General features: G+C 38.6%; 1 protein-coding gene across 1 annotated transcript; it reads right to left on the bottom strand.

The window, feature by feature from the left end:
• Window positions 1–1,444: 1,444 nt before the first annotated feature.
• LOC306760143 (uncharacterized protein) lies at window positions 1,445–14,317 on the bottom strand (the record flags this gene model as incomplete). The annotated part of the gene is made up of 22 exons (XM_079245935.1): window positions 1,445–1,768; window positions 1,880–1,981; window positions 2,304–2,585; window positions 2,725–2,858; window positions 3,047–3,245; window positions 3,621–3,726; window positions 4,042–4,179; window positions 4,434–4,624; window positions 4,769–4,978; window positions 5,118–9,278; window positions 9,419–9,532; window positions 9,825–9,965; window positions 10,307–10,424; window positions 10,652–10,763; window positions 10,899–11,038; window positions 11,195–11,354; window positions 11,446–11,539; window positions 11,660–11,734; window positions 11,815–11,903; window positions 13,858–13,931; window positions 14,103–14,188; window positions 14,282–14,317. 22 exons carry the CDS (start codon window positions 14,315–14,317, stop codon window positions 1,445–1,447), a joined length of 7,086 nt encoding a protein of 2,361 aa, XP_079102061.1.
• Window positions 14,318–15,576: the final 1,259 nt, after the last annotated feature.

Below are 15,576 nucleotides of genomic sequence, written 5' to 3'. Positions count from 1 at the left end.
TGACTTCGCCCCGAGAACTAGTCCTTAAATCTTTATCCTTCTCATCATCTGTAGGAAAAAAAAGAAGATGGAATAAATTAATCCCACAAAGAAAGAAATGAACAATAATAAAAGGTCATTTATAAACACACAAAGACAAAATTTAGAAAATAAATAAATAACTAAAACCCTTAAATGTTGTGACTATAGTGTTCAAAGATATTTGGCAATCCATCTCTACAGTGAGAATAAAAATAGTGAGTTGTTATGCCATGATGTGACAAATGAGTATCACCAACCAGCTTTTAATTAGAGAAGGAAGAAAAAGAATAAAAAAAATAAATTAAAGTAGTAAGAAATTGAGAGATGATAACCTTTATGAACTTCCAGCAAGATTTTGAGCTTTAAAAGACACCTGCTTATGAAACAAAGGTTCAAATTCAGCAGCTTGAACTTAAGAAGTAGTTCTGTTATCAACAGGCCTGCTTTCTTAGGATAATACTACCACAAGTAAAGAGAACGATACAAATTTATTGTAAATTATTAAGCTGCATTTGCTGTCTACCCATGACAGCAAAACTGGAAGTCATGATATGAGACTAGAGCAAGGCTATAGAAAAGAAAAGCAAATGTTCGTGGGATGCAGCCTAGTTGATGGATTCTCTTGAAAAACTGGTGTTATCTCTAAAGAGACATGTCTGTTCACTGCATTAGCAGGTTGCCATTTGTGAGGTTTCGAATCTTGCACAATGACACTTCACTAGAAAAGCTGACCATCACAAACTTGAGGTCATAATTGCTTAACTCCTTTGCCACACCCAACCCAACTTAACTGTCCACATTTAGATCATGTGATGATTTGGTTTCCAGCTTTATTGCTGTGCCCTGCTGAGCAATAGATTTGTGTTTCTACCATATATTTCTCCCTAAAAATGGTAGGAAATGTTCAAAACCTCCCTCAGCATTGCAGAAAGTTTCTACTGTTGAAGCCCTTGAGGGGAAACAATAAAGACCTTTGTGAATAAGTTCTAACACTGCAAACATTTTGCAAAAACTGCAAAGAAAAAAATGAATATTCAAAAGATAAGAGGCCTGGTTATGTAATTAGGAATGTTTACTTGCAACTTGAATTAATAAGAAATACATTAAAATCCTTTGCCTCAGCTGCTAGGTCACTGGAAAACATTTAGTAGATGTTTATAGGAATAAAGCACAGAGGTTTAATTTTGAAGCTCAAAATTTAAATCAACTCAGTTTTTGGGACTCTTTCACTCAAGTTTTTAAATCAGAAAATTAATTATTGTAAGATTACCATGTTTTATAAGCGAGTTGTCTCAATATTATTTACATTTTATTATTTGTTTCCATTTATTTAACCAGCTGTGGCCACCATATTGTAAAATGCATCAATAAAATGAACAGAACTAAAGCTTTTTAACTATATGCAATGGAAAAAAAAAAAAAATCAACATTCTGGTTTTTTTACCTTTCGAGCACTGGCTGTCAGTCCAGGAGACTTGGCAGACCTACTGGTGACCTGAGGAGATTTCCTCAGTCTTTTGGTTGCTGCGTGTGGTGACTTAAAGTTGCCAGTTTTGGCAGCTCTTCCTGATCCAACTGGAGAATCAACTGAAGCCGTGTTCTCTTGACCCTTACGTGCAGCTTTCTGTGCACTTTTGCTTGGAGACTTTCTGGTGGAGCTGCGCAGTTTGTTAAGACCTTTCTTTAAGTAGTTGTTTTTTTTCGGGGTGTTGTCAATCGTGAACATCATAGATTGTCTCCTTTCAGCCTGAGATTAAGGGCAAAAAACTGATATGAGATTCACCCAAATAAACTCTAAATAGGGATAATATAAAATCAGCTAGGCAATTTTAGCTGCGCACAAAATTATTTTACTCACAGGACTCAGAATGGGTTGAAGCTGAATGTTGGAAGGTCCACTGCTCACATTCTTGTTTTTGGGAGTGAGTGGACGAGGGAAGCAGCTGGCTCTTGTCTTTTTCTTCAAATAGAAATAAAAAAAATAAAAAAAACAAATAAGGCAACAAATGGTCATTTAAAAAAAATACTTGGATTACTGTTTAGTTTACAGGTTTACAGAGTTTAGAGGTAGACACTCAGAATATGAGAACACAAAGACTACTGTGCAGTGTACAGGATGCTTAATGTTTTTAAACCTTGTTAAGTTAGAAAAAAAAAAAGGGTTAAACAAAAGGAAATTATGTTTCATGTACTTCTGCATTTATCCATTAAACTGCCAACAGGCTCTAGAATGAAGTAAAAAAATGCAACAAATATCCTCGTTTATGCTTCTGCAAACCAACCTGTGGGGAAGTCTGATGTAAAGACAATGTTGAAGAGGACCGCTTCGTGCCCTTTGGGCTTTTTAGATTAATGGAACTTGCAGCTTTTGATACCAGCTTATCAGGCATCAAAGACAGACGGTGAGTCCCAGCTGCAGCCTGACCCAACATGAGGGAATGGCGATGGGAAACGAGGGAATCTTGCAGCTGGCCTGGCATCATAGAAGCCCGTCGGATTGTGTCCAATGGGTCGCCATTTCGCAGCTCTTCATCTGTGAAAATAAATGGACCACCACGGCTATACTATAGGAGGAAAGAAGGAGAGATTTTAGTAAAAGTTTGGGTCTTTACATTTATCCATTGTAATTTCTAGATGGGTATGAATTTAATTTGCTTGCAACGCTGTACAGCAGTCAGTCAATTCCTCTGAAACTCTCCTGACCTCAAACTCCACAGGGTAGCTGCTCTTCAGATGGGGAAGGCAGGCCTTGTTTCTGGCCTGGAGCTCTGCAATCCTCTGCCAATCTTCATGTCCATCTGGTTCATTTTCTGCTCCCACACAGAAAGTGCTTGTGGCTGAAAGTTAACAGATATTGACAAAGAGTTACAAATACACATTTAATAATAATTAAAAAAGAAAAAAGAAAAAAATACATCTTACAATAATATTGTAGACAGAGGAAGTGGTAAAATGCTTCATGTTGGTTATTGTGTGAATTAACTGAGTGAGTAGATGGCCTTGGGAAACCACCCAGGTTACTCACCCTGTGAATGGGCTGTGCTCCGTCTGTATCCTGGAAGCCCAATGAGCTGGTCGCTGGCAGCACTGGTATTTCCAGCAGGAGTACCAAACAGCTCCATAGATACAGGTTGTGCAGCGTGAGCACTGGCGAGGTTTGGCTGGGAGCGAGCCGAAGCCAGGCTGTAGAAAGTCTCATTGTCTGCATTGCTGCCTGGAGTTTTCTAAAAGACGAAAATTAATATATGTTACTTACAGCTACAGTAATACCACACCAGGAAATGGCAGACAACAGGAGACACCAGGCCCGGCTATTTGAATGAATTACTTAATTGCTGCTGGAGTGTGTAACAAGCTGTAATGTTTTACAATTAAATAACACTTTCATCTCATGAAAAACAAGTATATTAAAAAAAAAAAAGAAAATACTTAAAAGGTAGTAATAAAATACAGAATAATTCTAAAAGCTACGCAAAGCTATTTCAGTGACTATGAAACACCTGTGCAAGTTTAATTATATACATTATTACTAAAATATTACAACTGCAACAATGTTGATTATTAGAAACACGCAGCAACTGTGCATAAGTTTCCTCCACCTTGGTCATTGTGATGTTTATAACCTGTGTCGTTCTGCGTCGTTTGACAGATGAGGTTGGATTTTTCCAGGCTGAGTCCAGCTCCATATCATACTCTGCATTGGCCCTAGAGATGGGAAAGGTAAAGTCTTAACAGAGCATGGAAGAGATGAAAGTGTGTGGAGTTTCTGAAATCGTGTTTTGCTCTAAATAAATTCAGCATTTAACCCAAATTGTTTATATATATGAAGAAAAAAAAAAAAGAAAAAAACACTTTGTGGATAAAACAAAGGTGATGTCAAAAGGTTTAGCTGCCCATTCAGAATGCTACATACCAGCAATTTAAAACAACCCAATGTTCTGTCTCACTCAGCAAACAGACCTAACACCTAAAATTGAGGTAAAACGGGTAAAACATGACTGTAAAAACGATACCACACACCTTTTAACCTGTCTGGTGTTAATGGGTGTAAAGTACAAGGTTTCCAGAGACTCTGCCTGTAGACCCCGGCGTTTGGCTGCCAAACGTTCCGAGCTGCGAACAAGTGGTGTGCTTGATTCATCGGGTGCCGACAGCTTCCTTCAAGGATTAAGAACAGAATACTTTAGGAGGTTATAATCATTCCATTACATTTCTGTAACAAATCATGGCCTTAAAACTGATAAACCAGCTACTTAATTTATTTTTAAACTGTAGCATTTTCATGTGTATGGTGCAAGGCAATTCACGACTTCCTCAGTAGACAGTTAATATAAAAAGTAAAACAATTATTTCAGCTTTTAAAAAAGGATGCTGCATCATGGTATATCCAAATAACATGACCCAGACTTCACCTTGTAGAGTTGAGAGAATCTTCCAGAGAGCTCTGATCTAGGCTGTCAGAGCTCATCGACTTCTTCACCTGAGCTCTAGTACAAACACCTGAGTTTGTGAAGGGAATCTCCAAGTAACATGGCTCTGCTGTACTGCCTCCATTTCCATGAATCTTATTCTGTGCTCGCAGGGTTTGGTCTGCATATGTCAGCTAAAGATGAAGATGAATTGACAGTGAGTATAATAAAATGCAACATAAAGTGATTTTTCTTTCAAGTAATTGGAGACAATATTTCAGCTTAGTCAACACACACAAAAAAAAAAAAAAAAACAGAAAAAAAAAAAACCCACTAACCTGTGCTTCCAAACTTGTCACCTTGCTCAAAAGCTTCTTCTCACTGGCTTGAGCCTTTTCCAAATCAAGCTGAAGCAGCTTGTTTTCCATAGAAATGATCTTCACTTCTTGGTCTCTAACCTCTAAGGCACGTTTGAGTTCCATCATTTCCTCTTGATTTTCCTGGAGAAGCTGCTTCTTGTTGTTGTAGTGACTCACAGCTTTCTCCATCTGAAAGTATCATGACAACCAAACACAACTTCGTATGAACGTCTCAGTCAAAACTACTTGTTTGACAAACAATATACAAAAATACGCCAATACATACGTAGAGACATACTGCATAACTAACATTTGTAGCTGTACAAACCTGAGTCTTGTAGTGTTCTGCAGCCTCCATTTTGGCTGCAAGCTGTTCTTGTAGATCTTTCTTCATCAGCTCAACCTCTTCTGCCCTTTCTCTCTCTTTTAGGAGCTTTTCCTTCTCCAGTTTTAGCATTTCTAGCTCCTGCTGCAGTACAGCTTCCAGTTTACGAGAAGCTATGTTCTCTCTCTCTATGGCTTGATTGGCTTGAGCCAGTTTTTCCCTCTCAAGGGCCATGGCTTCAGCTCGTTTCTCCAGAGCTTTCTGATCCTTTTCCGACTCCAGGATCCGCGCCACGAGAAGTTCTTTTTCATGAATGAAAGCTTCCTTCTCCTTCAGTGTGGTAACCTGTAACTCTTGCATAGCCTCCTTCAGTTTGAGGTCTGCAGCTGACATCTCTTTGTGTTGCTTCAGCTCTGCACTGACTGTTTGGAGCTGCTGCTGAAGAAGGCTTATTTGCTGAGCAGATTCCTGCTGTGTTTCCAGTAACTTCTGCTCTTTAGCAAGAAGTCTTTCCACTTCAGCTTTTAGTTTCTGGATTTCATGCTGAAGAACACTCGTCTGCTTCGTGCTCTCCTCCTTTATCTCAGCCAGCGCTTTCATACCAACCTCAGCCTCCCATTTTGCTTCTTGTGCCATGTTCGCTTGGGTAGTGGCTTCTTCTTTGAGCTTGTTCAGAGTTTGATCTTTTTCAAAAATTATTGTCCTAAAGTCTGACAACTGTGTCTGAAGGCTCCGAAGCTTCTCTGAAGCTTCAAGAAGTTGATTTTCTTTCTCAGTCTGAGATTTCTTCAGCCTCTGAATCTCTTCTTCATCGGAATAAATCTGTTTCTGCAGAATTTCCAACTGTTGGGCTTTTTCCTGTAGACTTTGGAGTGCCTGCTTTTGTTGAGTATCTTGCTGCTGTTGCTGAGACAACAGGTCTTCCTTGGACTGCAGATCTTCCTCGGCTTTCTTCAGCGAAAACCCAAGAGTCTCAACTTGTTTATTCAAACTTTGCATCTCTTGATTTAGCAAATTCTCCTTTTCTGAGCTCTCGCTCTTAAGCAGAATTATTTGTTCTTCTTTGGATTGAATCTCACTTTTCATTTGCCTTATTTCATCCTCATAAACAGACAGCTGCTGTTGCAGAAGCTCCTTCTGATTAGAGCTGTCCTGTTCCTGCTTGTTCAGCAGATCTACCTGAGTCCTAATTTTCTCCTCTGACTTTTTGAGGGAGTCACTCGTGTCATGCAGCTCCTTCTTTAGACCGTTTATCTCTTGCTGCAGCATGCCAGAATGTATGGATCCCTCTTCTTTAATAGAGATTAGTTGTTCCTCTTTAAACTGGATCTCTTCCTTTAGTTTTTTCATCTCTTGTTCAGAGGTTGCAATGATAGTTTGAAATGTATCCTTTTCCAGACAAAACTCTGTTTCCTTCTGAGCCAGCAGGTTTTCCTTAGCCTGGACCTGCTCCGTTACAGCTTTAAGGGACTCATTTAAAGATTGTACTTGATCCCTCAGAGTTTGGATCTCATTGTGTAAGACTTCTGACTCCTTGCAGCTCTCAGCTTTTAATTCCTTAACCTTGGCCTCTTTAGTTTGAATGTCCTGCTTCAGCTGATTCACTTCCTCCTCAAGAGCTGCACTGTGCTTTCCAAGTTCCTCGATCTGAAGCATGCTCTCCTGTTCCTGCTTGGCCATCAGAGCTTCTTTGGTCTTAACATCGTCTTTGGCAATCTCAAGGGAATTTGTAATGCTTTTTATTTGCCTGCTCAGAGTTTCAATCTCCTGCTGCAGCAGTTCGGTGTGTGTGGAGGTTTCAGTCTGCAGGTGGACAAACTTCTCCTCATTAGAACTAATTACTGCATTCAGCCTTTTTATTTCATCTTGAGATGCTACCATCTGCATCTGGATTGCCTCCATTTGCTGAGTACTCTGTAGCTTCTGGTCTCTTAATAGATTTTCCTTGCACTGCAGATTGTCCTCAGCTGCCCTCAGCGAAGATGTAAGAGACTCAACTTGCTGATTTAAACCATGAATCTCTTGCTGTACAAGTTCTGCTTGCTCTGAAATTTGATTTTCCAGAACACTCCTCTGCTCCTCTTTAGTCTGGATCTCATGTTTCAAGTTCTCTACTTCCTTTTCAAAGGCAGACAGCTGTTGCTGCAGAAGCTCCTTGTGATGAGCGCTGTCCTGTCCTTGCTTATTTAGCAGAACAACCTGAGTCTGAACTTTTTCCTCTGTCTTTTTGAGAGAATCACCCACATCACCCAGCTGCTTCTTTAAACTGTTGATCTCTTGCTGTAGCGCGTCAGAATGTATGGATCCCTCTTCTTTAACAGTGATCAGCTGCTCCTCTTTAACATGGATCTCTTCCCTAAGTCTTCTTATCTCCTCTTCAGAAGTTGTAAGCCTGTTTTGAAAGGAATCCTTTTCCTGAGAAATTTCCATTTCTCTCTGAGCAAGCAAGTTTTCTTTAGCTTGAACCTGCTCTGTTGCAGCCTTTAATAAATCACTTAAATTTTGTACATGATCCCTGAGAGTTTGGATTTCATTCTGCAGGATTTCTGACTGCTTGCAGCTCTCAGACTTTAAGTTGTCTACATCATTCTCTTTAGCTTTGATTTCTTGCTTTAGATGATTAACCTCCTCCTCAAGAGCTGAGGTGTGCTTTCTAAGTTCTGCGATCTGAAACATATTATCATGTTCCTGCTTGCTCATCAGGTCTTCTTTAGCTTTAACCTCCTCCTTGGCCACCTCCAAATAAATACCCAGGCTTTTAATTTGAATATTAAGAGCTTCAATCTCCTGTTGAAGTAACTTTGAGTGCGTAGTTGTTTCTTTCTTCAGTTGCACTAACTGCTCCTCCTTAGCATTGATCTCTGCATGAAGTTTCCTCACTTCATTTTGAGATGTTTCCATCTCCATCTGGAGTGCCTCCACATGCCGAGCGCTCTGCAGCTGCTGCTCTGCTAACAGATTGTCCTTGTTTTGCAGATTTTCCTCTATGGTCCTCAGAGATGACGCAAGACACTCAGCTTGTTTCTGTAAATCGTCAATCTGTTGATGTAGTAAGTTTTCTTGCTCTGAACTTTGATTTTTTAGCAGCGTCATCTGTTTCTCTCTTGTGTGGATTTCCTCTTTCAAGTTCTTTACTTCGGCTTCGGAGGCTGACAGTTGTTGTTGCAGAAGCTCTGTTTGATAAGCACTTTCTTGCTCATGTTTTGTAAGCATATCCTGCTGAGCATGAACTTTCTCTTCAGCCTTCCTGAAAGAATCATTCAGACTTTCTAGTTGGTCTTTTAGGCCATTGATCTCTTGCTCTAGAGATTTGCACTTTTGAGAGCTGGCATTCTGTAACATATCCAGCTGTTCGTTTCTCTCCAGTATCTCTGCATTAAGTTTCTGTACCTCATTCTCACAGCTTAAAATCTGCTCTTGAAGTACACTCCTTTGTTGGATATTCTCCTGTTGGATTTTAGCCAGTAGGCCTTGCTTTAGTTGGGTTTCCTGCTCAGCCTGTTTTAGAGACAAGACAAGATCATCTACCTGGTCCGTTAAGGTGCGGATTCTACAATGAAGAATTTCCTGTTCGTTAGACTTCTCTAGTACTAACTTAGCAAGCGCTTCTTCTTTGGCTTGAATTTCATATTTTGCTTGTTTGGTCACATCTTTAAGCACGTCTACTTCTTCTCTCAGGCTGTTAATTTCTTGCTCTTTATCAGTTAACAATGACATGACAGCAGAAAGCTTTGTCTCAAGATTATTCACTTTTTCTTCTGCCTGGTGTAGAAGGTTTTCCTTCTCTTTCTTTGTTTCCTTAAGTTTTTCTATTTCTTGCTCACAAACTGTGATATTTTGTTGTAGTCTGGTCACCTGCTCAGATTTCTGCTGCTTAACTTGCTCAAGCTGAAGCTGAAGCTCTTGGATCTCTTGTTGAAAAAGCACTCTCTGTTCAGTTATATCGTTTTGGAACTTGTCTAAAATTTCATCCTTGGCTCGAATTGCTTCTTCGGATTGAGCTCTCTGCTGTTTTAGGAGCTCCTGATGTTGGATTATTTCTTGTTGATTCTCAGCCAACTTTTGAGTTTTGGTTTGAATCTCCATTTCTGCTTTTTTTAGAGAGCAAAGTGTACGTTCAAGCTCATTCTTCAGATCACTGATGTCAGACTCCAACTCTTCTCTCTGGTCATTTAGGAAGAAAAAAAAAAAAAATTTTACAGAAGGGAACTTTTAAAAAAATTGACAGTTTATTTTAAACTCTGATTCCTAAATAAAGTTTGATCACACATTTGTTAGCGCTTGCATAGTGTAAATCATTTTACCTCCATTACAGGGCCCATGTTTTCTCCCACTTCCTCCCTTGCAGCCTTGCTTATCTCATCCTCTAAACAGGAAATCTTTCCTTGAAGGATCTGAATTTGTTCAATCAGGAGCTCCTGCAACAAAGACACAGATAGAACACAGACCTGAGTCAACCCCAAAACTTTAAAATCCTAACAAAGGTAATCGCTATCAACAAAAATTGCTGATTACTGAAAAACAAATGTTTTTGTGCAAACTTTCCTTTGTGTAATTCTTAATTTGTAGAAAGTAAAGTTTACATGTATGCTTTGGGTTTTCATTTCAATTGTGTCCCTAACAGACCAAACATTTAGGATTGCAGAGCATCCCCACACATCAAGGCCCACTTCAGTGTGACAGAAAGAAATACATATATGATTTGTCTACCTTTTGGTCAATTGCTTGGGTGAGTTCAGACTGTAGATGGCTAGTTTTACTTTTCCATTCCCCCTCTGCAGAAGCTTGAGCATCTGTCAATCTGCCAACTTCTGCCTCGAAAGTAACAAGCTGTGAGCACACTGCTCTCACCTGAGAAAACATGTTGAAAATCTTTTACAATCTGGATTAAGTGGAAGCTTTTATAGTTATATGGATAAAAGGTGCACTGGTTCTTCAACAGACAAAAAATTTAAGACAAACAATTTCAAGTTGCATGCATCTTCTATTGCTACAACAGATCATGTAATCACTACTCTAATCTCCTTACACACAAATTTACTTTATAGACAAGATTTAAAAAAATCAATTACAAAAAAATACAATGACTATTACCCATGAATACAAAAAGTTACTTTCTAATGTCAACAATCAAAGAAAAAAGCTCAGTTTGTGAACTGAATGGAAATTGCAAACTACAGATGCATTATTACCTGAGAGGAGAGGGCACCATTTTCATCTGTAAGCTCATCAAGCTTTCGCTCCATATGTGAAGAGGTAGTCTTGAGCTCTTTATTTTGCTTTATCATCTCATTAAGACGCACTTGCAGCCTAAGGACAAAAAAATCTGTGAACTAAGCAGTTTTTGTCAATCACTCTACATCACATTCGTTAGATACTAATTAAAACATTTTACATCTACATAAAAATGTCACATAAGAAAATTATGTACATGCATTAAAAAGTACTGAGGTATGTTTTGGGCTGTTTTTTGGGGGAGGGTTTGGCAGAGGGGTAAGTTTTTAGAAATAAATATATCACTATTTTTGAATACTCACATGTTGTTCTTGGTCTCAAGCTCACTAATCTGTTCTCTGATGACCTGCTCTTGATCACCTTGATCTTCTTTCAACTTATCCAGACGGTACTGCAGCTGACTGATGTGCGATTCTAATAAATAAGCAAGTAAGTAAATAAATATTTGACAAAAATACAAAACAAGAAGGGAAAAAAAAGGAATAAAAACGCAGTCCATGTTACTTCACAGCACATATTGAGTTCACTGCAGTATTGTAAATGTGACACCTTTTTGTGCAATGAGTCCAAGAGTGTTGGCCAACTCTTTCTCCAAACTGTCTCTGTATTCTCTCTCCTTGATCATCTGTCTTTGCATTTTCCTCATCTGAAATTTTGGTGTATTCATAATATCTGCCAAAGGAGACTTGCTGTGGGAATGAAAACAGTTCAACCAGATAAATCCCATGCATTTATACAATTAAATCCAGAGAAGTTTAAGCATCAGCACTGTCTATAAATCAAGCTTGCTGTCTTTAGACAAATACAACAGAAACATTTGATTAATTTTGAATGTACACCAATACCTGACAGAGGAAGATGCCACAGTTTCCATATCAACAAATCTAATTTTTTGAGTGCGATGAAAGACAGGAGATTCATCATCAGAAAGCGAGGAAATAGTTGACACGTTGGAGGTAGAGATGCTTGTTGATTCTTTGAAGATTTCCCGTGAGATGGACAAGCCTGAGATAAGGTTTGTTGTGTGTGTCAAAGCAACTAATTCCTTTTAAAGTCATATCACAAAGGAATAAAAAAAAAAAAATCAGCAACTTACGTCTCCTAGCTAAGTAGGTGTCAAGGCTGTTGCTCAGAAACACACAGCCACCGCTCTCCATCACAAAGGAACATGTCAGGTTTGCCAGTTCTCGCTAACAGAGAATGGACATACACATTAGAATTAAACTAAACACAGCAGTTCATGTTAAATGAAATGAGTTATGCAACAGTGGAAACTATACTAAGCAGCATGTCAGAAGAAAAGCTTTTACCTCAACTTCACATTCCAACATGTTTAGAGTGCAGCGATCATTCATCATGTCATGGTATACAAGCAGCAAAAGCACCTGGTGACGTTACAAAAGATTGCCAAAATTAGTCCCTATTTTTGTCTTATTTATATTTGCAAACTTTTATTTTGTTGTACCTTTGCAATTTCTACAGTTAGGTTGATGCCATCTCTGATGTTGTCCCAAGATATAAATGTGCCTGCAGTTGGACTAAATCTACAGTCCTCTAAAAAAACAAAACAGACATCAATTAATTATCAGAGGAAATAGACACTTCATTCAAATACAAAGAGTGGTACTGAGACTCTTGTCAATATCTCAGCATCAGTGTTGTCACTGATATAATATAGTTTTTAAAGAGTCCAGTGAGGGAAACACTTCAAAGCATGCCAAACAGGGTATTTTATCACAGTAAAATAAGAAACTAATTTCTTCTGGCGTACATCAATACAATGATAAGTACAGGACAACGCCTTTGCTATACAGGAAATTATGAAAAAGTTAAATATTTTTCATCATTCATTTCAGAATGTGAAACCTATATATTATACATATATTTATCACACATAGAGTGAAACATTTCAAACATTTACTTCTTGAAATTTTGGCAAAAGTGGCTTATAGATAATGAAAACCCAAAATGCAGTGTCTCAGAAGATTAAAATTTTACAAATGATCAATCAAAAAGAGGATATTTTATACAGAAATGTCACGCTTCTGAAAAGTATGTTCATTTCCATGCACTCAGTACTTGGTTGGGCCTCATTTTGTATGAATTACTGCATCAGTGTGGCGTGGCAATGGAAGCGATCAGCGTGTGGCACTGCTCAGGTGTAATGGAAGCCCAGGTTGCTTTGATATCAGCCTTCAGGTCATCTACAAAGTTGGGTCTGGTGTCTCATCTTCCTCCTGACAATACCCCACAGATTCTCTATGGGGTTCAGATCAGGTGAGTTTGTTGGCCAACAAGCACAGTAACACCATGGTCATTGAAGCAGCTTTTGGTACCTTTGGCAGTGTAGGCAGGTGCCAAGTCCTGCTGGAAAATGAAATTGGCATCTACATAAAGCCTGTCAGCAGAAGGAAGCATGAAGTGCTCAAAAATTTCCTGGTAGATGCTGTGTTGACTGTTCACTACAGAAAACACAGTGGACCAACACCAGCAGATGACATGGCTCCCCAAATCCTCACTAACTGGAAACTTCACATTGGACTTCAAGCAACATGGGTCCTGTGTCTCTCCACTCTTCCTCCAGACTCTGGGACCTTGGTTTCCAAATGATCATCTGAGAAACAGTCTAGTCCTTTTTCTCCTTAGCCCAGGTGAGACGCTTCTGTTGTTGTCTCTGGTTCAGGAGTGACTTGACAGGAGGAATGTGACATTTGAAGCCCGTGTCTCAGATCCGTCTGTGCGTAGTGGCTATTGATGCGCTGAGTCCAGCGTCAGTCCACTCCTTGTGAAGCTCCCCAAATTCTTGAATGGATGTTGCTTGAAAATCCTCTCAAGCCTGTGATTATCTCTTTTGCTGGTGCACCTTTTCCTACCACACTTTTTTCCTTCCACTCAACTTTCTCTTACTTTACTTGGATACAACCAGCTTCTTTAGAAATGACCTTATGTGGCTTTCCCTCCTTGTGGAGGGATTGTCTTCTGGACATCTGTCAAGTGAGCAGTCTTCCCCATGATTGTGTAGCCATCTGACCCAGACTGAGAGACCATTTAAAGGTACGGGATACCTTTGCACGTGTTTTGAGTTAATTAGTTGGTTCGGGTGTTTGACTGTGACTTTCCAGAATTGAAGTTTTTCACAATATCTTAATTTTCTGAGACACTGCATTTTAGGTTTTCATTATAAGCCACATTCATCAAAATTTCAAGGCATTAATGTTTAAAATGTTTCATTCTATGTGTGATGAATCTATATTATATATGGGTTTCACATTCTGAAATGAGTGATGAAAAATTTTGAACTTTTTCATAATATTTTAATTTTCTGAGATGTATCTGTATACAGTGTATGCTATACAGTAATTGAATAGGTGTCAACAATAAGCTAAAGTTAATGATTCACATGTGAAAGTTAATTATAGTTTAATTGCAAAAAAATATAGATAGATTTAAAATATAACTATTAAAAAATACAAACATGGGCATAATAAAATGGGAGAAAGGGACTCACTTTCTAAAAACTCTGCAATGAGTTTGAACCGATCCCCAATGGAATTACTGGGAGTAAAGTTTGGCTCCTTTCTCCTAACATGACACATAAGTGAGACAAAATCAAATTGTAGCTCAGAGCAAAGAAGTAGCATTTCTGTATATTTAATATTCTAACAACAGTGAAACAGCATTTAAAACTTTCACAAATCATTGACCTTCTCTTGTTTAAACAATAAAGCATTTAAACACACAGACTCTACTCACAGTTTATAAATCAGTTTCTCTAGGACAGCCCCATCCTGCAAATCATCAATGTTTATCTCATTTTCGGAGAGGTGAACACTGTTGACCTGTAAAACATATAGGTCTTTTTTGTTTGTTTTTAAAGGGGGTCAAAACTGCACACCTCAAACCATAGTTGACATCCAGACCAACTTACTTACCCAGCTAAGAAGAGCCTTAACCCCCAAGTTTGTCATCTTGGCTCACCCTTTATGTATAAAGGGATTTCAACCTAAAGGCAAAATGAAAGCATTTAGATTACATTGGCAAAAGCACCTAGGATTATAGTGGTTTTGGCTATTTGTTGGTGTCTTTACACCATCTGTAACGCTTTTAATATCATATGTAAAGAATTTTAAAAAGTCTGAGACAGGAAAGGTGTAATACAAATAACCCTGCCTTGTCTATTATTACAATCAGAAAGACTGCACAAAAAACATTTACCTGGGGGGGGGATCTCACCCCTAGCGAATCTGTGTAGTTATTAGAGGGCACGACAAATCGCCTTAATCTTATAACATTCAATCTCTATTTTAACAAAGTACCGTTCATTTTTACCGTTCAGCAGTTTACTTACACAATATCCAGTTTAATGCTAAGCTAACTGTCTCGTATTAATGTTGATTGTGAATAGCCAACTTTAGTCAAATGTTCCGAGCAGTTGCTTACCTCAAAATCGACCAATTCCCCCTCTTGTAGTGTGCTAACCAGTATCACATTGGTGTCGCTGAGAAGACTAATAATACGGAGCCAGCCTCACAAAATAAACAGTTCTATCACATGAAAAAATTCAAAAAGGGTGGCAGGAGATTAAACCAGCCTATCAGTGTTCGCCGATTGATGCATATGAAAACGGAGGAGGGTGATTGGTTTAGGAGCCGGACGTTGTGCAGACGTGAGACGTTGGGACGTTACGCTCACTACGTACTGACCATGCAACTCAATGTAGAAAATGGATACGCAGACACAAAAATAAAACCCAGGAGGTATTATCATAGATCAATATATTCCAGATGTATTATATTCATAGTTATATTTGGAGGGCTGTGGGTAGGATAGTTGTTTAAGCATGTTTGCAGAATGCAAGAAAGCAGGATTTTAGAATGCGCATCAAGACTATTCAATAAATAGAACTTTACTACAAGTCCCATGATGCACTTGTTTGTTTCCTTAGAAACATATAGTAACTTTAGCAAACCCAAAAGGGATTTTCTTTATGTACTATCGCAACGTTAAACTATATAAGATTTCAACTACAAGTTTTCTTACAATGTTGGTAAGTTTATGGCATATGTAATTAGTAAACAAATTAATAGCCAGTAATTATACAGGCTTATACGTGAAAAATCTAAGTGGTTGTTGTTGTAAAGTCTGCAATTTAAATTTTCATCATCAGGAAAATTGAGTCGGTGATAGGCCGTATTATCCCTGTCATTCTGCAGGTTGGTGATGCTTT

This window comes from Telmatherina bonti (genome assembly GCF_933228915.1).
Source record: "Telmatherina bonti genome assembly, chromosome: 9".
In the NCBI taxonomy this organism is placed as follows: Eukaryota; Metazoa; Chordata; class Actinopteri; order Atheriniformes; family Telmatherinidae; genus Telmatherina; species Telmatherina bonti.
This window is presented reverse-complemented; position numbering and strand designations above follow the sequence as displayed.